At 33.8% G+C, this 26,236-nt stretch overlaps 6 protein-coding genes across 6 annotated transcripts; 4 read left to right on the top strand and 2 right to left on the bottom strand.

The window, feature by feature from the left end:
- Positions 1-51: 51 nt before the first annotated feature.
- MONOS_13108 (uncharacterized protein) lies at positions 52-2,363 on the top strand. Its single transcript, XM_067865790.1, has 4 exons — positions 52-597; positions 728-898; positions 989-1,152; positions 1,504-2,363. The coding sequence occupies exons 1-4, from the start codon at positions 262-264 to the stop codon at positions 1,736-1,738; spliced, it is 906 nt and encodes a 301-aa protein (XP_067732787.1). The 5' UTR covers positions 52-261; the 3' UTR covers positions 1,739-2,363.
- A 169-nt stretch (positions 2,364-2,532) lies between these two features.
- Positions 2,533-5,849, bottom strand: MONOS_13107 (putative Poly-adenylate binding protein, unique domain; the record flags this gene model as incomplete). The annotated part of the gene is made up of 3 exons (XM_067865789.1): positions 2,533-3,069; positions 3,225-3,243; positions 3,409-5,849. 3 exons carry the CDS (start codon positions 5,847-5,849, stop codon positions 2,974-2,976), a joined length of 2,556 nt encoding a protein of 851 aa, XP_067732786.1. The 3' UTR covers positions 2,533-2,973.
- A 2,526-nt stretch (positions 5,850-8,375) lies between these two features.
- MONOS_13106 (uncharacterized protein) lies at positions 8,376-10,017 on the top strand. Its single transcript, XM_067865788.1, has one exon. It carries the CDS (start codon positions 8,502-8,504, stop codon positions 9,165-9,167), a length of 666 nt encoding a protein of 221 aa, XP_067732785.1. The 5' UTR covers positions 8,376-8,501; the 3' UTR covers positions 9,168-10,017.
- An 8,164-nt stretch (positions 10,018-18,181) lies between these two features.
- MONOS_13989 (uncharacterized protein) lies at positions 18,182-21,304 on the bottom strand (the record flags this gene model as incomplete). Its single annotated transcript, XM_067866747.1, has 1 exon — positions 18,182-21,304. One exon carries the CDS (start codon positions 21,302-21,304, stop codon positions 18,182-18,184), a length of 3,123 nt encoding a protein of 1,040 aa, XP_067732784.1.
- A 1,580-nt stretch (positions 21,305-22,884) lies between these two features.
- MONOS_13988 (uncharacterized protein) lies at positions 22,885-23,193 on the top strand (the record flags this gene model as incomplete). The annotated part of the gene is made up of 1 exon (XM_067866746.1): positions 22,885-23,193. The coding sequence occupies one exon, from the start codon at positions 22,885-22,887 to the stop codon at positions 23,191-23,193; it is 309 nt and encodes a 102-aa protein (XP_067732783.1).
- Positions 23,194-23,205: 12 nt separating this feature from the next.
- On the top strand, positions 23,206-23,799 carry MONOS_13987 (uncharacterized protein; the record flags this gene model as incomplete). The annotated part of the gene is made up of 1 exon (XM_067866745.1): positions 23,206-23,799. One exon carries the CDS (start codon positions 23,206-23,208, stop codon positions 23,797-23,799), a length of 594 nt encoding a protein of 197 aa, XP_067732782.1.
- Positions 23,800-26,236: the final 2,437 nt, after the last annotated feature.

The following is a 26,236-nucleotide window of genomic DNA, read 5'->3' as shown; positions in this document are numbered from 1 at the left end:
CACTTCTTTTATTATTGCTGACATAAAAAATACAGATATTTTTCGAATTTTCTTAATTTTGCTTTTGGAAAAAATGAATTGATAAATTAATAATCAAAAATCTAGATTATTTTTGATTATGTGAAAACTAAAAAAAGATATTTTGTTTTAAACTTATGAAAATAAATTAATAAATTTCTGAAAACACTTTGGACAAAGTTAAATGAAAAGAAGAGTGAATGAAAAATTGTTTTGTTTAAATGATAACCATTATAATATTTGATGGAAGAACCAAAGGAAAAAGAAAGTGGTAATGTCGAACAAAAATCCTCTAAAATTGAAACTCTGCGTGAGCAAATCAAAGAAAAGACAGCAATGGTTGATCAGCTTGCAGATGAATCACGTTATGAAGAAGCAGAACGGCATAATCGAGAACTAATGAAAATGGAGAAGCAGTTGTTAGAGTTAGAGAAGATAGAGTTAGCGCAACAGCATAAAGCGGAAATAGAAGAGCTTGGACATCGTTTTGAGGTGATGAAAGCTTCTCTCGAACAAGAATGGTCAGAAAAAATTTCACAATTCGAAAAAGAGTCACAGGAACAGTTGGACACAATGAAAGTGTGATAAAAGTGTTTTTTTTTAACATTTTGAGTTGCTTTTACTGCTTCTTTTATTATTTCGATTCCATATCTTCTTCAAAATTCAAATTTAAAATAAAACGCAAAACAAAAAATGTTAATAACAATAGGAGCTGCATGCAAATCAAATAAAAGAAGTGGAAGAACAGTTTGAAGCAAGGGAATGCCCTCCATTTAAGGAGTCAATGGAACTTGTTACTCTCAGGGCAACAGAAAAGGATTTTGCAAGAATGAGGCGATTTCAAGAAGCACAACGAGCTAAACTTGCTGCGGATTCAATGGTTTGCATCTTACAACGTTATGTTTTATTGATAACATATGTTTGAATTTCAAATGTTTTTTGTTTTTTTTCAAATAAACAAAAAAATCAGCTTCAAGTTGAGAGAGATCGATATGAGCGCGATTTGCAGAGTAGGAAAAAGCGAAGGCTTGACGCTTTGCGCGAAGAGCAGAAGAAAGAACTCAACGGATTGATTAAGCGGATAGAAAGACAAAGAAAAGACGAAACAATGAGGAAAACGGATGAAGAAGCAATGTATGATGACTGAGGGGAAATGAAAAAAAAAAAATATTGGAATTTTTTCATCAAATTTAGATAAAAGAATGTTTCCTATAAAAAGCTGGTAACATATATATACTCGTTTTTATTTCTTTTTTGTTTATTTAACCTTTTCAATCGCCTCTTCTTCCTTTTCATTTTTATTTTGTTACTTTTTTCTTTCTTTTCTTTCTTTTCATTTTTCCATTGATAATCATTTCTTTCTGCACAAATTTATTTTTACAATTGTCCTTCTCTCTTTCTTTTTTTCCTCTTTAACTCTCTTTCTCTTTCTCTTTCTCTCTCTCTTTCACTCACACCACACACTCTCACACACAAATTCCTCAGCCTCGACAAAAGATACCACGAGCAGCTGAAGCAGCGGCGTTCACAGCAAAAGCAGGAAATGATCCAGAAGTCCAATCAAGCTCTTCTTTCTGCTCCGAATTATTCATCTCCCCGCCTTTCTTCGTCTGGCTATGGATATTCTTCTTCCTCTTCTCCTTCTTCTCCTTCTTCTTCAAATAGTTTCCTGTCTTCATCAATGAAGCGCCGTTCTGCTGTGTCGAGTACTTATTCATAATGGATGGCTTCTGCATTCTCCACTTCAATGAGCAAAAAAGATATAAAAAAATGAAAAAGATTGAGAAAAAAAATAAAGAAAGAAATTGACAAAGAAAAAAAAAACAAAGAAATATAAATTTTCTAATATAAAAAATTGAAAAAAATTATAAAATAAGTTGGAGATGTTATTTGCTTAGTTGCTATTTTATTTTTAATTTTAATTTTTTGTTTTTATTTTCTTAATTTTTATCTATTTTTATCTTTTTTTTTTTAAGTTTTTCTTTCTTTTTTCAGTTTTATCCATTCGCTCGTATCGTTGTACATCCTTCACGTAATGTTTATTTCTTTAATAAAGCTTGCAGCTTCATTGATAGAGAGAGGAAGAAGAGAGGAAGAGGAAGAGGAAGAGAGAGAAAGAGAGAAAGAGAAAGAGAGAGAAAGAGAGAAAGAGAGAGAGAGAGAGAGAGAGAGAGAGAGAGAGAGAAATTAAAGCAAAAATGTGGCTTGCAAGCATGATCATTTCATATTAACACCACCAACTTCTTCTCAAATACTTCTTTCTTTCTGTTTTGCTCCTTTTTATTTTTGAATAAACCAGTGTCAAACTCAAAATAGAATTAAATTTGTAAAAATCTCAATAAAAATTAAGTTGTTTTTTTTCTTTTGAGCGTGTGTGAGCGAGTGTGTGCGTGTATGTATTTTTAAACAAAATATTTTTTGTAATTATCCCCTTTGCATTTAATAACACACCTAATAAAAACAAAATTAAATAATTGAAGATTCATTCAAATAGAAGTGAGCATTCTGTTTATTGATGAAATGAGTGTGAGTGAAGCAAAGCCAGAAGATACGCAAAGACGTATTCACAGATGCAAAAACATTGAAATTTCAGTACTTAATAAGAGAGAAAGAGAAAGAAAGAGAGAAAGAGAGAAAGAAAGCGAAAGAAAAAGAAAGAAAAAAAAGAAAGAGAAAGAAAGAGAAATGAATGTTTGTAATCTTTGAAGAAGAATTTATACGCATGAGAGAAAAATGAGGATAAAAAGAGGGAAAAAAAGAAGAAAAGTCAAAAAGGATTAGAGGATAAAAAAAGGAAAAAAAGAGGGAAAAAAAAGGAGAAAAAAAGGAGAAAAAAAGGAGAAAAAAAGGAGAAAAGGAAAAAAAGAAAATTAAACAAAAATATAAAAAGAGAGAAAAAAGAATTGTGACGTGGATGCGATGGCTGATAAAGCAGATGAATAATTGGAAGATGGATTAATTGGCAGAAAGAGAAAGAGGAAGAGAAAGAACAAGAAGAAGAGGAGGAGGAGGAGGATGAAGGTGAAGAACTTGATAATGAAGATGAAGAAGCTGATTATGACGAAAAAAAACAATAAAAAATAAAATAAAAGCAAAAGAAGAAATAAGAAATAAATCACATAGTTTAAAATATAAAAAAAAGAAAAAAAAAATAATTTCTTTCAAAAATAAATTGTATCAGATCAAAATAATCCCCTCTTTCACACCTCATCAAATTGAAGTTTCCTTTTTGTTTATCCTTTTTCATTGTAAATTATGATTACTTCTTCTTTTTCCTTTTTCCTCTTCTTCCTTTTTCTTTTTCATTTTTCTTCTTCTTCTTTTCCTCCTTCTCTTCCTCCTTCTCTCCCTCTCTCCCTCTCCCTCCCTCCCTCCCTCTTCCTCTTCTACTGCATCTGCCTCCTCCTCTCCTCCGCCCTCCTGATCAGCTCCATCGCCTCCATAATCTTCCTGTCCAGTTCTTCTCCATCCACCACAATAGACAGCAACATGCCCCTGTCAATGTCTAACAGCATCCCAGTCACTTTCCCCGGGTCACTCGCATTGTGCTGCGTCGCCCGCTCAAATATAAACTCCCCCAGCGCTTCTTTCTGGTCCTTCTCGTCTTTGCCTTCCAGAAGAGATAAAGAGAAACCAGGGGAAGATGAGGAAGAAGAAGAAGAAGAATCTTTTCCTTCTCCTCCTCCTCCTTCTGCTGATGATGATGATGCTGTTTGTGTGACATTCACATCTTGTGCAGTCATTTGACCAGAAGGCGGTTGCATTGCGCTAATTCCAACACTTCCTGAGGGTGCATTCATTTGAGATGAGGGTGGTGGAAATGACGAATATGAATTAGGAGAAGAAGAGGAAGAAGAAGAAGAAGGATTCATCTGCTGTTGTTGAATAGGAGCTCCTCTACGAGAAGCATTTGGCATTCTCCTGTCGATTTCTTTGCCTTGTGAATAGAACGGCACTGGCTCTGAAGAACCAGAAGGAGAAGAAGAATAGGAAGAATACGAATTGGAGGCTGATGAAGGAGAAGGTGCTCCCTGAATCCCCTGAATCCCCTGAGGAGGAGCAGCCATCCCACCTGCTGCACGAGGCATTGAGCCATATCCCATTCCCTGTGCCTGCGGGCGATGGCGCTGGTGAGGAGGCATAGGAGCTTCTGGATACAGCTCCTTCGCCTGCACCCCTCCGCCCATTGCTCCTCCCATTGCTTGACCTGCATAGCGCCGCATCATCCCTCTCGTTGCTCCACTGCCTCCACTCATCCCCATCCCCATTCCCATCCCCATCCCCATCTGTGGCCCCATTCCTGTTCCAACACCTGCTCCTGCTCCTGCTCCTGCTCCAACACCGAGCCCTCTCCCTCCTCTCCGCGCTGCTCCCATCCCTATCGGCATCCCTGCTGCCCCACTAACTCCTCTTTCTCCTCCTCTTTCTCCTCCTCTTTCTCCTCCCCCTCTCATCATCATCCCTCCTCTTCCTCTCCCAAGCGCCATCCCGCGCATCCCTCCCGCCATCGCTGGCACCATCCCCTGTGCCATCGCACCCACACCTTCCTCTCCTTCCTCATACATCCCACCTTCCTCATACTCTGCCCCCACCCTCCCTTCTCCCATGCCAATTCCATCATCTTCCCCGACCTCTGCCCCAATCCCTTTCTCTTCGCCATACCACATTCGATCCTCTCCCATCATCCCTGCCCCGCTCTTCCTGCCCCCACGCACCATCGGCCCCATCGCTCCTCCCATCCCACTCATTCCTCCCATTCCTCCTCTTCTTCCTGCTCCTGCTCCTGCTCCCATCCCCATCCCCATCCCCATCCCCGTTCCCATTCCCATGTCACGCATCCCAAACCTCCCTGCTGCACCTGCTCCTCCACCACGGCGCATCCCCATCCCCATTCCTCCCATCCCACCCATTCCTCCCATCCCCATCATCTCTCGCTCATCTAATCCACTCCCCATTCCACCCATCCCTCCCCTTCCGCCTCTCATTCCCATCATCCCTCCTGCTCTTCCATATCCCATCCCTCCCATCCCTCCCATTCCATCCATCATGCCCATACCTCCCATCCCGCTGCCCATCATGTCTGCTTCGTCATAACCACCCATCATCATCCCTCCATCATCCATCATTCCTGGTCCCATCGTCGGCATGGAATTCATTGGCCCAAAAGAACCATATGGACCCATTTGACCCATCGCACCAAAACCGGGTCCAGGCGCCATCATGCTGTTCAGTAGCCCCATATCTCCCATAACCTTTAATGGATCAAATTGAAAACCCCCAGAAAGATTTGATCCCATATTTGAGCTCTGAGTTTCCATTGAAGGTGCCACAGTTTTTGATGAATTCTCGCTTGCAGGTGCAGGCTTTTCGGTTTTCTTATGTTCTTCTCGAGCAGTTTTGGAAAAAAATCGACCAACATAAATCTTTCCTCCATGAAAATCAGTCCAGTTAAGTTGAGTTATGACTTCTTTCGCTAATTCTGATGTTTCCATAAAGACAGAAGCGCATTTAGGGGCTTCGTTTCCATTTCTTGCTGTGAACATTTTTATGGATGCTTTGCCAATTCTGGAAATTGCCTCATTAAGCATTTCGAAAGTTACAGTTGGAGATTCCCATCTCACCATTAATTTAGCATCTTCAGGATAGTTGCTGAAAGGTCTAGCATGAGCGTATGGATTAGTTGCTGGTTTAGGCTGCGCGCCCGGTGAATTGTGAGATGAAGGTGAAAGAATTGCTTCAGAATTTTCAGGACTTTTCGGAACTTCAGCTTCTGTTGAAGTAATTGGCAATTCAAGTGTTTTATCACTATTGTCAATAGAAGGTGAAGACATTTGTAATAATCACAATCAAAGATAATTTTACTAAAAAGAAAAATTACAATTGATCACAGTACCATTTATTCTTTTTGTGTTATTATTAATTTTTCTTTAAAATTTTTAATATATTTATCTCCAACATTCAAATCTTAATTTTCCAGTTAAAAAAAAAAGTGAAAAAATTTAGTTGGAATAATAATATTCTATTTTTAAATATGATTGAACTCAAAATAAAAATAAAACATATTTCTTTAAAAAATCTTTTATGTTTAAAACACTATTCAATATCTAATTTTTAAAAGGAGAAACACATCAATCATAAAAGAATAAAAGAAAATTTCTTATTGGTTTTAAAAATCTAACAAATTAAAAATCAAAAAATTTTTATAAATATTCATATTTTCTGTATCCTGATTGTGTAAACAATCCTCAATTGTTGATCGAACTTGCTGAATCCGATTTAAACTTCAAGAACAGTTTTTCTGTCAGGATAACAAAAAGTTTAATCTTAGACCGATTCAAGTCGAGATCCGAGCGTCAGAAATATTAGATGCTCAGTTCTTGTGCCAAAGTCTGTCACATAAAAACAAATTTCTCCCTCACAAAAATACAAACCGAAAATCAAATTTCTGAAATTGTTTCATAAATGTCGAGCGGATCTTTCATCAAAAATCTGAATAAAGTTATAATTAAAATAACCATCAAAAAGGTTTTTTCACTATTTGAAAAATAATCACAAGCATCAGAAACAAATAAAAATTAAAAAGTTCAAGTTTCAATAGGAATTTCAAGATCAACAGAAAGTTGGAAACAATGGGCTTGTATATATTTTTGGATTATCCAGGCGAAAATAGATTTTGTTTATTGAATGATTGGGTGAATAATCACTACATATATTGTTTATTATGCTTTTCTTATTACTTCTCCAAAAAGCAGAATTACAAATTGATGAAGCGTGCATATTGAAAAAAAAGAGAATAAAAGTTATATTAAACTTAAGCCAGCAGAAAAGAATGTGTATAACTTTTTGCAAAAGGCTATTATTGCAAAAATGAGAAAAAATCGTGGTGTAGCGAATATTTATTCTGTTTGAATAATCGAGAACTGCAATCAATTATTTTTTGATAACTCGTGTTGCATTCAATAAAATATTTTTGCTTCTTTTGCAGTAAACTTATTTTGATCAAGGTTTGTGCAGCTGCTATAAGTAGTATCTTTTTAATTTTCTCTTTTTTCAATTCAATCACTTTCTTTTTTTTTTTCTATCTTTTAAAATTTTCATTTATTTTCAATTAGAAAGGGATTATCAAAATCAAAAACGATGAATTTTTCTTCGAGTTATAGCATTGATTGGAATATATCTTCCATCGCATATTCACCCGCACTTTGTTTCGTCTCATCTTCAACGCTTCATATACACAAAACAATCAAAATCATTGCGAATGCAATGGTAATGTGCATGCGTTAATGTGGCAATACACACTTTCTCATTAAGGCACAATGAATTTTGAAGCGAATTTTATGATTCTATTAATTTGAAAAAATGGCTCAGGCGAGAAAATTCAAAAGCAGGCTGCTCGACTTTTGCAGTTCAGCCAAATCTTTTATACGACTCTGTTCATACGCAACAACACTTCATAGATCACTTACAAGAAAAAAGCATTGAGAAAATATATTCAAACAGATTGATTATCAAAATGAATGAAATTTTGGAACAGTGAAGATATTTTATTCCATCTGATGTTTCCCACTCGAAAAGAAATATGTTTTTTGATATTTTGATGAAAAAAATCGAATAATCCAGAAGAAATGCATTCATCCTGAATCACAAAACTGAAATCCTCTTTTTTTAATCTGTTCTTTTTCATCATTTACCAAAGAATGTTTAGTTCATAGTTTTATCAATCTGATCTACAGTCATTAACTTTTATAATCCTGAACTTTATTATTCAAATCGTTTTTTTTTTTTTTTTTTTTTTTTTTTTTTTTTTTTTCCGAATTATTTCCTTTTTTCTGTAAAACAGTCGCTTCAGCAATGCTTTCAACATGATAATTTGGTTATAATTTTTTTTCAATATTTTTTCAATTCTAATTATTTTTCTTTGTCTTATCTTTTCTTGGTTTTACTCCAGATAACAATTCAAATTCCAAAAATCTTTGTTAATTTTAAAGGAATGATGAATCTTATGAATGGAGTACATATTCGTTTAAGTGATTGGATTTTACGAAGCAAATAAATCTCGTCATTTCGAAAGCCATCTATTTAATAAATTGATATTAACATCAAAGAAAACACAGAAAAAAATCGTTTCTGTTCGATGAAAAGTGAAACGTGCAAACAAAATAATTTCTTTGAGAGAGACAATGATTTGCATATTTTTTTAATTCAAGATTCTTCAAAAATTCGATATTTAAGTTTGTGACCGGAAATTGTCGTGTTCGTTGATAATTTCAACTGGCAGATATTTTTTTTTGCTTGCACAATAACAATCATTAATTTAAAATTATTATTTGAAAGTGGATATTGATCAAATATTGTGTAATTTGAATCGGATCATAGTTTATTCATAAAATGAAAAAGAATTGGAAGAAGTTGAATATGCAAACGTTCCACAACAAATTCGTGAGTTTGCAAAATATTTGAACGAGAGCCAGCGAACAAAATGCATGGGCCTGTTTTCGAGATGGGCTCCTTGTTTGCCTTTGCCATCTGAATTGGAACAGTTTGGAGGAAATCAAAGTGTTTCTGAAAAGGCCGCATTTTGGCAAACTATTTCTCGTTTGCAGAGCCAGCAGGAAAGCAATGAGTCTCCGTCAAGCTTGCCCACCTCAGAAATCGATAATTCGTCTCTTCATTCCATGCCTGCATTTGAAGAAGTGGGCAATGCACGCCCTGCTACCGCTGTCGTTGGTGCTGGAACAACTGCGGTTTCGGGAGATACGGCTCCAAAGAATAAGTGGGAACTGTGCTTTGTTGCACCAATTATCGATGAATTTGGCGTTCCGTCTCGGAAGTATTTTTCTGATCTTGTGAAGAAGGTCCCCGTGGTTGGAATGCATGGAAACGGTAAAACCCCTCATTCGAGATCAACAGCAGTTCAACGAGAAGTTGCAAGGAAAGCCATCGAAAATTACACATTTCAGAGAGACAGGTTCCTGGACGAGGATCTAAAAGCTATTATTTCTGCTTTCAAGCAGGAGTGGGAAAAGGACAAAAAAAGGCTTGGGCGCAACAAACGATTTTGCATTTGTAAGGCAACGTATTACTTATTTGTGGAGTATTCAATTGTTACTGGGATTATACTTATTGGAATCGAGGGTGCTTTCATTTGAGTGACGAGCTTGATTGGTTATGGAATAGTGATGGTTGTTATTGGAGTGTTATTGATTGCGTTTTATGTGTATGTGAATGTTTATGCACGCTGCTATGTGGGGCCAAAGTACTGGGAAATAGAAAGAGATTTGACATCAGATTCATTTGATACAGTTTTGAGAGGAATCGCAAGGTCATGTGTGGAGCAGAGAGTGTTAGATTGGAGGAGGAAAAAGGAGTGGAGATGGCTGATATCAAGGAAAGAGCGAAAAGCGGAAGAAAAAATTGACAAAGAGGAGGAAGAACAAAAGAAAAAGGAAGAAAAAAGAAGATAAAAAAGAGAAGCCGCAATCGAAATGGAGATGATGATATCAAATCAGGCTGTATCAGAAAGAGACAAAGAAGCAGAGTTCTTGATATTTAGTGATTCGTATGAAGCTTACGTGGCTGCTGTGGATGATGGAACTGGAGAATTTGACAAAAAATAAAGAACATGAAAACACAAATTTTAGAGAAACGAGCAATTAATCAGGAAATCTTTTTATTTTGTTTTTATGAATGTTCGGATTTTATTCAGTTAAAATTTCAATTGATTTTTGTGAAAAATCATGTTTTTATTGACACTTTATATGTTCAAAATTCAAACTTGTTTTAATTTTATTTTATTTTATTTTTCGACTGGAATTTAGAGATTTGATTGATTTCTTTCATTTTTGATGTGAATTATTTGAATGTTGAAGTATTTGAGACAAATAATATTTCTTTTGTTTTTTTCTAATATTTTGGTTTTTGGTTTGTCGTGTCATAATGCTGAATTTTGGAGTGTTTTTGATATGAATAGGGTTATTTTAAATAATGTGATACGATGCATGTTGGCTTTATTTATGTTACACCAAAAATAATTCAAAATGAGAACTTTTGCGTTCAAAATGGAAATTTTGCAAATTAATAAAATTTTCAAACGAAATAATAATTTTTGAATTCGAATTAATAATTGTTGAAAACCTAACGAAAATTTATTCGCACTCTCACGAAATTTTGTGAAAATCAGTTTTTCGCTTTTGAATCGGAAATAATTTTGTATTGTCATTATTTTCGTGCACGGAAGAATAATTTTAGAAATTTTTAATTTTCTGACAAAAATTTTTATAATTTCATATAATTTTTATTCTTATAAAAACATAAGATATTTTCATTTCGAACGCAAAAATTATTAATTCGATTGCAAAAATTCTCATTTTGAATAATTTTTGGTGTATGTGCTTTACAAGCATCACAGAATAAAGTTGAGAGGGGAATAGTTTCATTTTAAACAAGATCAGGCAAAAACACACAAAACGAGTATCAAAAAATTTCACTAAATAATAACGGCGGAAGTCACATTTGATGATTCTGTTAATATTCAGTACGAAACATCTTGCGGAAAGTGATGTGCGTGAAAAAAGATCAAAAAATTTTTTCGTAAAAAAATTCATATGAAAATGTTATTTATGGTTCAAATTCCGAAGAATCTTCTCCTGTTCCAGCTCCAAATGGATCTGAATCCTCGCTTTCTGATTTTAAAAGTTGTTCTTCAGTATCTTCTTCATCTCTTATTCCCAAAATATCATTTATATCAGGAATTTCTTCGTTTTCATCAACTTCATCATCATCAATTTCCAATTCAAATTCATCTTCAGATTGAAAATTGATAACTTTTTCTATTAATTCTCCGTAGGAAAGAAAACCTGATCTTTTTTCAATGAACGTTGCAAGCACTCCAGGAATAAACCGCTCTCTCACTCCATATCTTGGAAAAAAAGATCGCAAATGTGCCCACATTCCTTCGATAGTGTTCGTATTGGCTTTTGAAACGGGATCAACGTAATGACGTTTGTGGCAGACAGTTTGGTGGGTGTAACCAATTTCTCCTAAGCAAGTGTATGCTTTCCACTCGTCGCTGATTATTGTTGTTCCTTCTTTGATTCTATTTTTAATTATAGGAATTAATGTCTCTTTTTTTCGATTAGGCACAATGACCACAAATTTTTTTCCTTATTCTTCTTCGCCTTTTCGTTCGACAGCTCCAAATATCAACATTTATTATGTTTGCATTCCTTAGTCAATGTATTTTTTCTTCAAGATGAATAAATAATTGTTAATGACCATAAATCTAATTTTTGAAATCAAAAACTTTTCAGTCTTTCCGTCTCCTCCATGCGGCTTCATCAATTTCTTCTATTTTGCCTGCCCCTCCAATTTTTTCATTTCTGTTATTTAAGAAATTTAACGCTGTCGACCTTGCAACACTTGTCCAGGGCCCAATCGTCATTTGAGACATATTTAACAACATGCCAATTTGCCAATCTTTAATTTCAAGCCAAGACATCAAAAGAATCATCATCACAGTGGAAATAGGCAATTTTGAAGATTCCAAAGTTGTATCATTGATGCAGGAAACACTTTTCTTGCACTTTGGACACTTCAAGAATCTTGAATGTCCCCTTCCTTTATAGACATATTTGACTTTTTCACAGTTTTGGCATACTGCAAATATCTTAGGGAAATATTGTTGTATCCATTTCCAACATGATTCTTATGATTAAAATGTCTCATACAGTGCATGACATTCCTTTTTGAATGGTTTTTCCAAGACATCGAATTTTTGATCCACAAAAATTTTTGATCAAACCATTTTTATGAGATTTTAAGAAAAATTATATTTTTAATTTTGTCCAGAGGATGCAAAGAACAGACAAAGAACATAATATTCTTTATCTTAATAAGCAATGGATTGTGTAAATAATTGAAAGAATCAAAAATATTTGGTATGCTCATTCTATGCTTTTGCTAAAATTTTTAATAATAAATGAAATAAATACCAATGAAATAAAAAATAAAATGTGAAAAAAAATTAAAAAAATTGATTAGATTCATATTTCTATTAAAAAAACATATTTGAATAATAATATTTGATTGATTAAAAAACAACTTGAAAATTTCTGAAATCAATTCTCGAGATATATAAATATTTTCGGTTTTTAATGAATTTCGAAATTGAAGTATTCATTTTCGAAATTGAATTATTCTTTTGCGAAATCGAATTATTAATTTCCGAATTCGAATTATTCTTTTTCGATTTTGAATTATTAATTCCGAAATCGAATTATTCTTTTTCGAATTCGAATTGTTTTTGGTGTATTAATTCGATTTCGCAAAAGAATAATTCAATTTCGAAAATGAATACTTCAATTTCGAAATTCATTAAAAACCGAAAATATTTATATATCTCGAGAATTGATTTCAGAAATTTTCAAGTTGTTTTTTAATCAATCAAATATTATTATTCAAATATGTTTTTTTAATAGAAATATGAATCTAATCAATTTTTTTAATTTTTTTTCACATTTTATTTTTTATTTCATTGGTATTTATTTCATTTATTATTAAAAATTTTAGCAAAAGCATAGAATGAGCATACCAAATATTTTTGATTCTTTCAATTATTTACACAATCCATTGCTTATTAAGATAAAGAATATTATGTTCTTTGTCTGTTCTTTGCATCCTCTGGACAAAATTAAAAATATAATTTTTCTTAAAATCTCATAAAAAATGGGTTTGATCAAAAATTTTTGTGGATCAAAAATTCGATGTCTTGGAAAAACCATTCAAAAAGGAATGTCATGCACTGTATGAGACATTTTAATCATAAGAATCATGTTGGAAATGGATACAACAATATTTCCCTAAGATATTTGCAGTATGCCAAAACTGTGAAAAAGTCAAATATGTCTATAAAGGAAGGGGACATTCAAGATTCTTGAAGTGTCCAAAGTGCAAGAAAAGTGTTTCCTGCATCAATGATACAACTTTGGAATCTTCAAAATTGCCTATTTCCACTGTGATGATGATTCTTTTGATGTCTTGGCTTGAAATTAAAGATTGGCAAATTGGCATGTTGTTAAATATGTCTCAAATGACGATTGGGCCCTGGACAAGTGTTGCAAGGTCGACAGCGTTAAATTTCTTAAATAACAGAAATGAAAAAATTGGAGGGGCAGGCAAAATAGAAGAAATTGATGAAGCCGCATGGAGGAGACGGAAAGACTGAAAAGTTTTTGATTTCAAAAATTAGATTTATGGTCATTAACAATTATTTATTCATCTTGAAGAAAAAATACATTGACTAAGGAATGCAAACATAATAAATGTTGATATTTGGAGCTGTCGAACGAAAAGGCGAAGAAGAATAAGGAAAAAAATTTGTGGTCATTGTGCCTAATCGAAAAAAAGAGACATTAATTCCTATAATTAAAAATAGAATCAAAGAAGGAACAACAATAATCAGCGACGAGTGGAAAGCATACACTTGCTTAGGAGAAATTGGTTACACCCACCAAACTGTCTGCCACAAACGTCATTACGTTGATCCCGTTTCAAAAGCCAATACGAACACTATCGAAGGAATGTGGGCACATTTGCGATCTTTTTTTCCAAGATATGGAGTGAGAGAGCGGTTTATTCCTGGAGTGCTTGCAACGTTCATTGAAAAAAGATCAGGTTTTCTTTCCTACGGAGAATTAATAGAAAAAGTTATCAATTTTCAATCTGAAGATGAATTTGAATTGGAAATTGATGATGATGAAGTTGATGAAAACGAAGAAATTCCTGATATAAATGATATTTTGGGAATAAGAGATGAAGAAGATACTGAAGAACAACTTTTAAAATCAGAAAGCGAGGATTCAGATCCATTTGGAGCTGGAACAGGAGAAGATTCTTCGGAATTTGAACCATAAATAACATTTTCATATGAATTTTTTTACGAAAAAATTTTTTGATCTTTTTTCACGCACATCACTTTCCGCAAGATGTTTCGTACTGAATATTAACAGAATCATCAAATGTGACTTCCGCCGTTATTATTTAGTGAAATTTTTTGATACTCGTTTTGTGTGTTTTTGATTGGTGAACATAACCCAAAATACTTATTTTTAGGTTATAATTTTCAATATATGGGTGATTCTTTTTGAAAAGTCACAAATGTTAAATTTTCAAATAAATCAAAAATTTCACATCTTGATCAAATTTCTGTTCCTGTTCGTGCAACTTCACAGGAATGTGTAAAATAGCATTGTCAAATTATATCTTCCACTTTGGTAAAGTTACATGAGCGGGAACCGAAATTTGATCAAGATATGAAATTTTTGATTTATTTGAAAATTAAACATTTGTGACTTTTCAAAAAGAATCACCCATATAAACTCTAAAGATTTCAATAAATTTTATGAAACAGTTTTATATAAACATGAACAAATATTCTCGCACTTCAGTTGCGCTTTCATTAACTCAAACCCTAAAATATTTTTATTATAAAGATCACATAATTGAAATACATCAAAAAAATTCTTAACAAAATGATAATTAGGGTCGTTTGTAATATGTTAAGTGACTTATGAACAGATAATAAATTCACTGTTGTTTTGATTTTGATTTTCATTTAATATTTTTTTTTTTTTAGGGTTATATCCACCTATTGGGAAAGAACCTTTAGTTTAAATTGAAAAAAGATGTGTGACAAAAACGAAAAATTCATACATAACAGGTTAAAATGTTATATTAATGCATTTTATTAAGAAAATTCGAAAAAAAAAACAAGAATCTTAATGCTTCTTGAAGTTGCGAGACGCCAGATCTCCTTTATTTCTGGTTCCAATGGTGTTCTTCATACTCTGTAATTTTTTATTCCTTCTTTTTCTTAATCTCAGCTTTTCTTTCGCTCACAAAGCATTTGGAGAAGGAGGTGTCACTTGCAGAATATGTTTTGGCAGGGGCAGATGGTGAAAAAGAAGGAGAGGAGATAGATGAATGAATGAAGAGAGATGATGGAATCTTTAGCATGAAAGAAGAATAAGGATAAGGTGAAGAAGAAGAAGAAGAAGAAAAAAGGAAAGTGGAAAAAGGATAAGTGAGAGAAGAGTTAGAAGAGGGAAAGGAGGAGGAAGAAAAGGAGGAGGAGGAAGAGGAGGAAGAGGAGGAAGAGGAGGAAGAGGAGGAAGAGGAGGAAGAGGAGGAAGAGGAGGAAGAGGAGGAAGATGAAGAAGATGAAGAAGGTGAGGAAGATGTTTTGATTGGAAGTTTGTGAAACATGAGATTGGACAAAGACAAATCATTTGGGGAAAGCGTTGGAGAAGTCAGAGAGAAAGTGAAAGATAAGAAGGGGAGAGATGAATGCAAAGTGACTGAAAGCACATTTTTGTGTGAATATGCAATTGTAGATATAGAAATGTTGATAAGTGAGGAGGGATGGTACAGGAAATAAAGATTCTTTTTGAAAGAAAAGAAGAGGATTTATTGTTTGATTTTTTTCAGCTTCATGTGTTCTCCCACACCTTCTCCATTCATTGTTTTCTCTTTTTCTTCTTTTTTTCCATTGTTGAATCATTTCCTTTTCCTTCCCAACCAGATTATCAATAAACCCATCTTTCTCTCTTCTCCGAAGCGGATTCCCCGAATGATATTTCAATAATATCTTCTTCTCCAATTGACACAAAAAAAATAATTAAATCAAGAAATACATTCCCTTATTCTATTCAGTTATTTTCTCTCAATAATTCTGCAACTCAGTTGAAGACAGACACGCACAATGGAAGTGGAATGAGTCATGAAGAATTGACAGAAGAAGTGCAAGTTATGGTATTGAGCACGAAGAAGAGAGAGTTGAAGAGATTAAAGTTGGAAACAGAGGAAGGATATGAAGAAGAAGAAGAAGAAGTGAATGAGGGATAGAATCTGCGATGACGAGTGATGAGCCGTAGAAAATGAAAGTGAAAGAGAAGCCTGCTCAGAGGAATGAAGAGAGGAAGAAACTGGAGTCAGGACTGTGAGAGATGATGATTGCAGCAGAGATGCAACCAAAGAAATTCATGTATGAATTAACGAATATGTGGAAGAACCAAAAAAGCGAAGGAGATAATGATGAAAAATAAGACAAAAGAAGAAAGAAGAAGAAACATGGCAAAGAGAAAGAGGAACATGAAAGAGAAAAGAAGGAATTGGTTGAATTAGTTGTGCAGACGATAATTTAACATCTTTCTTGTTTATTAATTCGATAACCAGATTGAGCATCAAAGTCAACAACAGAACAGACACAAATAAAAGATGGAGCGTATCTGCCAACATTTCTCCCACAAAAGTGAACAAGAAGCATCAAATGCTCTGAAAGGATTGTCCAGATTGAGTATATCACATCCTCCTTTGCTTTTCACATCTTCATTCCCATCACCAGCTCTGATATCTTCCACTTCAAAGACTGATGAAGGCAGGAGGATTTCGTCCTCCTCCTCCTCACGATCACTCATGGATGGAATGGCTGTTGATGAAGAGATGGATGAATACATCGCATGCTCAGAGAATTATGAAATGTGAGAATATTGATGAGTCATTGAAGATTATTCTTTGTCTTCGTGAAATGAATGGAAGATATTATTTCCCACCACAAGTGGGAATTGAACAGCTGTTTTCGTCTCATTCATCTCTTTTCTTCCACCCAACAACAAAAACAGCGAACCCCTCAAATTCACATTCTTTTCATTGGTATAATCAGATTCAACACGAATGAAGTGGTTGGATATAAATTCTCCTGCATGACAAATGTGGATTCTGTTTCTGTTGTTGAAGAGAATGGAAAAGAAAATCTTTTCCAATTCTCATTGAAAGAATCATGTCTGAACATTTTGCTAAAAATGCATCCAGCTGAACATTGTTCAGCAGAAAAGATGTTCAGATGATTGTGTTCGATCCATTTATTTTTCTCCTTTCTTCAATTGCATTTCCATTGTGACCATCACAAACAGTTCATGAGTCTTCTTCATTGAATCATTCACGCTCTCTCCTCGAGGTTTTCATCTGTTCTTCAGCTTGCCTTCTTCCACAATTCGAAAGAGACAGTATTCAATCGGAACTCTGATTTTTGTCATTCAGATATGTTTGAAGAGAATTTCTCACACTTCAATAAATGAGTTTTCAACAACGCCAATGGAGTCTATTTCACAAAAGGATTTCCCTTTTTCATAATCAATTTTATTTTTTCCACACATGTTGTTGTGTAATGTGATTTGTTAATGCGATATAAAAATGTTATTTCTTCGAAGCTTTTTTTTTCTAAATCATTAATGCGACACTGACAGATATTTGTTGTGTCTTTCTCAAAATCGTCACTTCGTGTGATTTCAAATGAAACATCTGAATGTCAAAGTTCATGTTGTCTTTGTGAATATTCTGTTTTTTTTTTCAAGACAGCAACAAAACACTCTCAATTCCCAAAAATGAACAAATATGAGCCAATTATTAACTGAATCGCAATTGTTGAATCTGATCAAAATGGCTGCAACAAAATCGTCAAAGCACAACAACCAAAAACAACAGTTCTCTCAACTCCAAATCACAGAAATGCTCATTTCATTTTCAAAATGCCAAGGTGTGTTTTCAGTCACATTTGCAAATTGAAAAAATGAGAGAAAGAAAGAAGAAGAAGAAAAGAAAGAAAGAAAATAAGATGATTTACATTGAGCTTGTCTTTCATTATTTACAAAATCAAATAAAAATTGAAAAGATATATTTTGAAAAATTAACAAAAATAAAAATTTTGAAGTGAACAGCTTCAATTGTTCTGCTGAAATGAAAAAACAATCGAAAGCAAATCGAAAAGAGATCAAAATGAGATATCTTTGAAGCATGTCCAAGTATTTGTTGAAACAGAAAAAGTGCCTTCAAAGAAAGAAAAAAAGAAAAATCATGAATTTAGAAATGTTGCTAAACAGCCTTTATTTACACACATGCAAATTTGTTGGTTCGTTTGTTTAATGCTTCAGAAATAATATCTTCAATGCAAATGATTCAATCACTCTTGCGGAATTATCAGTCTTCATCCATTTCTGGTGCCTCTATTTCAACGCTCATCATCTCGCATTCGTCTTCAGCTGAAATGCATTGTTTCATTCGTGATGGCAATGGATCTCGCTTCAAATAATAAATCTTCATTATTTCCTTCCTATTCTATCTTCAACTTCAAGTGTATTTCCTTTCCACTTTCGTTCTGATGCTTTTGTAACATTTCCTTGAGCCAACGCATTGCATCTGTTGCTCCATCATTATCTGCAACAACAACAACAAATTCATCGTATTTCATCCATTCCGGGATCTCTCTTCTCGCATATTCTTCCCAATAGTTGATCATCGTTTTCCCAGCCTTATCCTTAAATTCATTTTTATGCCTCATCCATTCTGGTGGTTCAGTTTCAGTAAACTGAATCCACATCATCGCCATTGTTCGTCCCAGGATATCGGTTCGTTCAACGTCATGTCTCATCCATTCTGGCGGCTCTGAATAGTTATTTGCAATCCATATCATCGCCATTGTCAAGCCATAACAGTTATTAAGGATAATGTTGTGTCTCATCCACAGTGGTGGATCTTTCTTCACAAATTGAATCCACTTCATTGCCATTGTATTTCCTTCCTTGTCTGCAACCTTGTTGTCATGTCTCATCCACTTTGACGGTTCTGAATTCACATACTGAATCCATTTCATCGCAATTGTTTCTCCTTTGTTATCTTTATGTGAAATATCGTGTCTCATCCATTCAGATGGTTCTGTTTTAACGTCACGTATCCACAACATTGCCATTGTCTCTCCATCGCTATCGCGAAGTGTAATGTCATGAGTCATCCATTTTGGTGGATCTTTCCTCACAAATTGAATCCACTTCATTGCCATAGTATTTCCTTCCTTGTCCACTTGCGAAATATCATGCCTCATCCATTCAGAGGGTTCTGTTTTCACTCTTTCAATCCAGTGCATGGCCATTGTTTTTCCATCCTTATCGGTAAGTGCAATGTTGTGCCTCATCCATTCTGGTGGTTCAGATTTTGTATCCATAATCCAAAGCATTGCCATTGTCTCTCCTCCGCTATCGCGAAGCGCAATGTCATGCCTCATCCACCTTGGCGGCTCTTTTTTAACAAATTGGATCCACAGCATTGCCATTGTTCGTCCAAACTTATCGGCAAGTGTGTTGTCGTGTCGCATTTGTTCTGGTGGTTCTGTCTGATTCTCTATGATCCACCTCATTCCCGCTGTTCTTCCTCGTTTGTCAGCGTTCATGTAATCATGAGTCATCCATTCTGGTGGATCGGTTTTAACATAAGTTTTCCAAAATTCTTCCATCGTCCATCCTTTCTTATCTTTAACTATAATATCATGCCTCATCCATTCTGGTGGTTCTGTCTTAATGTGAAATATCCATTGCATTGCCAATGTCCATCCCCCATTATTTTTTAGTGTTGCATCATGTCTCATCCACTCAGGAGGTTCTATCTGAACATTACGAATCCACATCATGGCCATTGTTTGTTTTTCCCAGCCAGTTGTCAGTGTTTTGTCTTGTCTCATCCATTCAGGAGGTTCTGTTTTTATATTTTTGATCCACATCATAGCCATTGTAATTCCATTGTTATTTACAAGCGTGATGCTATGTCTCATCCATGCCGGTGGTTCTGTCTTGACAAGATAAATCCAGTTCATGGCCATTGTCCATCCTTTTTTATCTTTTAATGTGACATCGTGTCTCATCCATTCTGGAGGGTCTTTCTTGACATGATGAATCCACAGCATGGCCATCGTGTGTCCATTGTTATTGGCAAGTGTAATATCATGTCTCATCCATTCTGGTGGTTCTGTCTTCACAAATTCAATCCAATACATAGCCATTGAGCATCCTTTGTGATATGTGAATGCAATATCGTGCCTCATCCACTTTGGTAATTCTGTTTGGACAAACCTAATCCAATACACAGCCATTGTCCATCCGTACTCATTAGCAAGCGTCATATTGTGTCTCATCCATTCTGGTGGCTCTGTCTCCACATTGCAAATCCATATCATCGACAAAGTTTCTCCTTTCTTATTACAAAGCGTTAGACTGTGTCTCATCCATTCAGGTGGTTCTGTTTTGACTTGTTTGATCCAGTGCATTGCCATTGTCCATCCGTCTTTATCAGCAAGCGTAACATCATGTCTCATCCATTCCTGTGATTCTGATTTCAACCAAAAAATCCAAACCATGGCCATCGTTTTCCCCGACTCATTGCCAAGTGCTATATTGTGTCTCATCCATTCTGGAGGTTCTGTCTTCACAAACTGAATCCATTTCATAGCCATTGTTTCTCCATTTTTATCTCCAAGAGCGTTACAATGTCTCATCCATTCTGGAGGATCTGTCTTCACAAACTGAATCCACAGCATTGCCATTGTCCATCCGTTGTTGCAACAAAGAGTTTTGTTATGTCTCATCCATTCTGGAGGTTCTGTCTTCACAAACTGAATCCACAGCATAGCCATCGTCCATCCGTCTTTATCAGCAAGTGCAATGTCATGTCTGATTTTTTGTGGTGGATCTGTCTTTTTCTCCACAATCCAATGCATTGCCTCTGTTCTTCCATTTTCATCAGCAAGTGTGTAGTCATTCTTCATCCATTCTGGTGGATCTTTTTGAACAAAGATTTCCCAATATTTTGAAATCGTCCATTCATTTATGTCTTCAAGTGAATTGAAATACCTCATCCACTCTGGAGGATTTGTTTTGACAAAGCGAATCCACAGCATAGTCATTGTTTCTCCGTTCTTATTTCCAAGTGTGATGTTATGCCTCATCCATTTAGGAGGTTCAGTTTTGACATCTTGAATCCACTTCATTGCCATTGTTCTTCCGTTCTTGTCAGAAAGTGTGATGCTGTGTCTCATCCATTCTGGCGGCTCAGATTTCAACCAAAAAATCCACATCATTGCCATCGTGCATCCGTCTTTATCAGGAAGCAAAGGATTATGTCTCATCCATTCTGGTGGTTCTGTTTTCAGATTAATAATCCACTGCATTGCCATTGTTCGCCCCAGGATATTGGTTCGTTCAGTGTCATGCCTCATCCATTCCGGCGGCTCTGTATTGACAAAGCGAATCCATATCATTGCCATTGTGCAGCCATCCTGATCAAGAAGCGTTGTTTCATGTCTCATTTCCAATGGAGGATCTGTCTTTTTCTCTATGATCCAAAGCATAGCCTCTGTTCTTTCTTTTTCATCCCTCTTTGTTATCAAAGCATCACTGTCGATCTTCATTTTGATTGAAATTAAGATCAGAAGATATTTATTTGTTGCTCACGATCGTTCTTTTCAATTTATGCAACAGATCATTTCTCGCGAAATTTTTGTAATGGATCATTTATTTTTTTGTTGTTGAAATTGATAAATTTTGAAGTGTGGAAAAAATTTGAAAAGAGCTGAACAAATTTGCCAAAAACGAAGGGAAATTCCCCGTCGATTAGAAATTTTATGTTTTTGTCAGAAAAAAAGTATTTTTTATTTTCAAAATTTCAAAAATAAAAATAAAAATAAAATAAAATAAATAAATAAATAAAAACAAAAAATACACCAAAAATTATTTTTATTCGTAAAAAAATAATTCAAATTCGGAAATAATATTCCAATTTCGAAAAAAAATAATTCGATTTCGAAATTCATTTAAAACTGAAATTTTTAATTTTAATTGAGGATGGATTAAGGTTAATATCAAGTTATTGTTTAATAAATTGTGTATCATAACAAAGAAAATTGTTTTTTTACAGAAATATAAAACCTATCAATATTATTAAGTTATTTCTTTTCAAATACAAAAATCATCACTCTGATGATAAATTAATTGCAAATAATTCATTATTTTAAATAACCCGAAGGAAATTGTGAATTTTCAATCACATTTATTGAATTTCAAAATACGATAATTTACTGCTTTTTTTTTTTTTTTTTTTTTTTTTTTTTTTTTTTTTGGTGAAATATTTAAAAAAACTTCGATTTTTCGTTTATGAAAATGAATTCATTTTCTTTTCTTATTGACTTCAAATTATGATATTTTTATCAAAAAAATGTATTTTTTTTTGGCAAGTTCCAAGTATGTGGACAATCAATAAAAAATATTTCTTATTTCGAACATGAAAGAAAATGCTTCTATTATTAATTATATATTTGCTTTTTTCTGTCGAAAATGCATTGTTTGGAACAATCTGTTTTTTATTTGATCTATCCCATATATATTTTCAAACAATCCTTGTTTTTTATTCTTTGATTTTTTTTTAACCTGCACGTTTTGTATTTGCATATGCTTATTTTTGTTGTGTTTATATTTTGAGAAATACAAAAAACGTAAAATGTTAATTATTTTCAACGTTTTTTCAAACGTTTGAAGCCCATTTGAGTTTTTACTTTTGCACAGGTTATTTCGAGCACATAAATATATGCTCCCTTCGATATCTTTAAATAGATTATCAATTTTCAAAAGCGCACTGTTTTTTGAAAATTGTATTTTTGTTCAATGAAAAATGGAATAATCAATTTGACATTGTATTCAATGATGATATCGAAGCTTACGATAATTGTGATACCAAAATCTATATCAAATTCTCATATATTAGTAAGAAATATAATTTGCTTAATTCTTTTTAGTGAAAAAATCAATAAACGATAGAAAAAGAAGGAGATTCATCAACTGATGTTCTTCTGTTGTAATTTATTTTATTCAGCAGCGTCAACAATGGATAATCAAATCCGTGTTCTTTGATATTCTCTCTTCTGAACATCAACGAAGCAGAAGTTGTTGCGCGTATTAAGCGCTCGGCTCTGAAGGATTCAAAAAAAGAGGAGCGATGACTTTTGAGCTGAAAGTTGCAGATGGACATCTGAAGATGAGGAAAGTGGGAGTAACAAACAGCATCTGCAGCAGTTCTGAAGGATGTGGCGGAGGAATCTATTTAACATGTTCAACAGACAACAATGACAGAAATTCATTTTCAGAGATAAGTGTTGGAGGAAACAAGGCACATCAGGGAAGAGATATGTTCATTGTGGCGAATGATCTGAGGAATTGTGTGAATTCTGAGTTGTTTGCATTTGCGACACAATTTGAGGACAAAACGAATGCGCTGGTTGGGTTTGACAGGAGCTATTTCAACTAGGCAGTTGATCTGATGATTTTTGTGGAAGGCTTTGTGAGTGCATCTGTTCTGGTTGAGGCGCCAGCAGAGTGGAACGAGGTGTTTTGTGGGAACAAATATGTTCCGTGCCAATCGCTTGACTATTCTGTCAATCGACTTGCGAAGTGCAGTGCAGATGAACCACTTCGAGTGATCACTGTGAAATCGAATGGCTCGATCGAAAATGACATTTCATTCAACTCAGTCAATGTTCTGTCATTTGGCAAAGAAAACAGCGGGATTAACATCAGCACCAATGTTCCGTTTGCATCTGAGAGTGTTGTTTCATCCACAACCGCTCTTTCGTTTTCTTCGATCGATTTTCATGTTCCTTCTGTTTTTGCTGTTGAGACACCCGAAGGTGCTTCGTTGTTTTCCTCTTCGACAGAAACAGGAAACATCCAATTTTCATTGTGCTCTTTCATTCTCACTTCTTCAGAATCGCAAGATGTTTCAAGTTGCGTGCATTTGATCAGCGTTTTGGGTGGAGTTGTGCAGCTTTCTCAGTACAATGCTGATAAAGCAACATTTTTCTGTAACGCCTTTTGTGATTTCGCAAACATCCCAAGCTTCATTCGAGGGAGATAGCTTTTCCAATTATTATTTTCATCTTGTTGACTTTTCAATCTGATTCCTTCAACACCAGAAGAGAAAGATGACCATTCATCTTCGTCCAATCAAGAATCTCAGCCAGCAGAAATAAGCTTAAAGAACTGTGAATTCACTTCTCTTCATGTGAGTGAGTATGACGAGCAGCCTTCGTCAGGATCTATTCAGATGGAGACGCATCTGTCAATTGTGAACTGCTCTTTGGATGAATTGACATCTGCGTTGAGTGAGGAAGGCGGAGGAATGAGAATTGAACTTGGAACGGAAAGAAGCTTCCGTAAGAAAGAAGAAAAATTCTCTGAACTGATGAGTTCTGTGGATCATTGAATTATATCGAAACATGAAAGAAATTCAGGCGCAACTGCATTGAACTGCTTTGAAATTGAATTCAATTTGGGTTATTTGTTTTTCAATTTTGTGAAAGGATTACCGATCGAATTTTTGATTCTGAGGTTTTTTTAAACACAGTAAATTAAACTGGAATTTTTTGTCTGACGATTAATTATTGAGCAAATAAACCATCCAATGTTTTCGTTGTACCTCAACGATTACATCTTCGATAGAGTGAACATCTTCACAGCCAACCAGATGAACAAAAATCCATTTAACTTTGTACTGTTTATTGCGATCCACAAGTCAGAAAGGATATTTATATCTGCATGAGAAGTGACAGACAATAAGGACTGTTTATAAATTTAATTCGAATAAAAAGCTCCAAGAGGTTGTGCAGCATCCAACAACGAGTATTATTGTTCCACAATTGCATTTTTTAAGAAATTTATTTCAAATGGAATTGTCACATATTGCAGAAAATTTATGCGCTGTTGTTGGGAAATAGAAATAAAAAATTTTTTAATAATTAATTGCAAAAAGAACGGACTGAATCATTGAATCGTAATCATATCGCAAAATGCAAGTTATCGGTCTTGTTTCTGGGAATCACATGGCATTCTGAGTAAACATACATTGCAACAACAACACAAACATTTGCATTAACTGAATTTTTCGTTGAATAATCAGAAATTTTCTTTAACAGTTTATCAAAAGTCACTTTTTAAAACAGCAATTCTTATCTTTCTTTTTGATAAAAAATTGATCAAATTGATCAAAAACACAATGTTTTAATGAAACATCAATTGCAACATTCAAAAACGATTTCGTGAAATTTTATGAAACAACTCGAAGCAAATAATAAATACTCCAAACAATTTAAGTTTTTTTCATAAGAAGATGAAGATCAAAAAACCTTCAAAATTGAGATAAAGCAATAACATGAAAGTTATAAAATATATGAGGGATAGATCAAATAAAAAACAGATTGTTCCAAACAATGCATTTTCGACAGAAAAAAGCAAATATATAATTAATAATAGAAGCATTTTCTTTCATGTTCGAAATAAGAAATATTTTTTATTGATTGTCCACATACTTGGAACTTGCCATTTTTTTAAAAGAAATGCATCATTTTTAAAATATTCATAAACAAAGTGTGTTCAAGAGTTAATATTCAAGAGTATTTTTTCAGCAAAACATAAGTTATTAATTCCAATGATCAAAAAAATTTTCGTTTCGAAATCGAATTATTCTTTTTCGAAATCGAATTAATAAATTACGAATTTGAATTATTAATTTTCGAAATTGAATTATTTTTGGTGAAAATAAATAAATAAATAAATAAACAAAATAAGTATAAAAATATATAAATAAATCAAAATCAAAATATGAAAATTTTTAATTCAATAAAATGAAATAAAAACACATAATGAAGTTTTATTATTCAAGGAATTCATGATAATTGAATTTGAGATTTTCTTCTCTGTTTCTTAAATTGTTGTTATATGCAATAACAATTATTGGACTTTCATAGTTGATCATGAACAAATATTGGTTTTCCCACGAAAAAGCTTGAAAAGAATGATCTTAACATATGAAAGCTTTTATATACCGCAATCTGATTTTGATGCGAAAATTATTATGAATCTTTTTTAATTCGAATATGGGTATTTTTTTGAAAAGTCACAAAATATTAATTGATCTGAAAATCAGATCACAAATGATCAGAAAATGTTGATCATTCCGTAACGATTATATATTGCTGAATGTCATTTTATTGAGTTTTGTCACCCTATTCCCAAATGTTGCGTTTTATTAAAATAGATTTCAAATACCCATTTTTCTATTGAATCACTTTTATGATTTAAATTATTTTTTTCTTGGTTTTTGATGTCACTGAAAATTTTGTTCATATTTCTTTGTTTTCATTTCAACTGTTCATATAAACATTTTATTTTTTTGAATTGAGTCTCCACATTAATTATTTTCCTATGTTAAATAACAGATGAATTTTAACTTGTTTTAATTTGGTTATTTTGAAAAGAAATTATTAAACTGGAAATTTTCATCTATTCTTTCCTCA

This window comes from Monocercomonoides exilis (assembly GCF_001643675.1).
Source record: "Monocercomonoides exilis strain PA203 chromosome Unknown scaffold8-1962414, whole genome shotgun sequence".
In the NCBI taxonomy this organism is placed as follows: domain Eukaryota; phylum Preaxostyla; order Oxymonadida; family Polymastigidae; genus Monocercomonoides; species Monocercomonoides exilis.
The sequence above is the reverse complement of the archived record's forward strand: the minus strand, read 5'-3'. Positions and strand labels throughout refer to the sequence as shown.

Coding starts and splice junctions, on each gene's coding strand:
- MONOS_13108 (XM_067865790.1), top strand. CDS start 262: ATGGAAGAACCAAAGGAAAAAGAAAGTGGTAATGTCGAACAAAAATCC. Junction 598..727: donor AACAGTTGGACACAATGAAA/GTGTGATAAAAG, acceptor TAATAACAATAG/GAGCTGCATGCAAATCAAAT. Junction 899..988: donor AACTTGCTGCGGATTCAATG/GTTTGCATCTTA, acceptor CAAAAAAATCAG/CTTCAAGTTGAGAGAGATCG.
- MONOS_13106 (XM_067865788.1), top strand. CDS start 8,502: ATGGGCCTGTTTTCGAGATGGGCTCCTTGTTTGCCTTTGCCATCTGAA.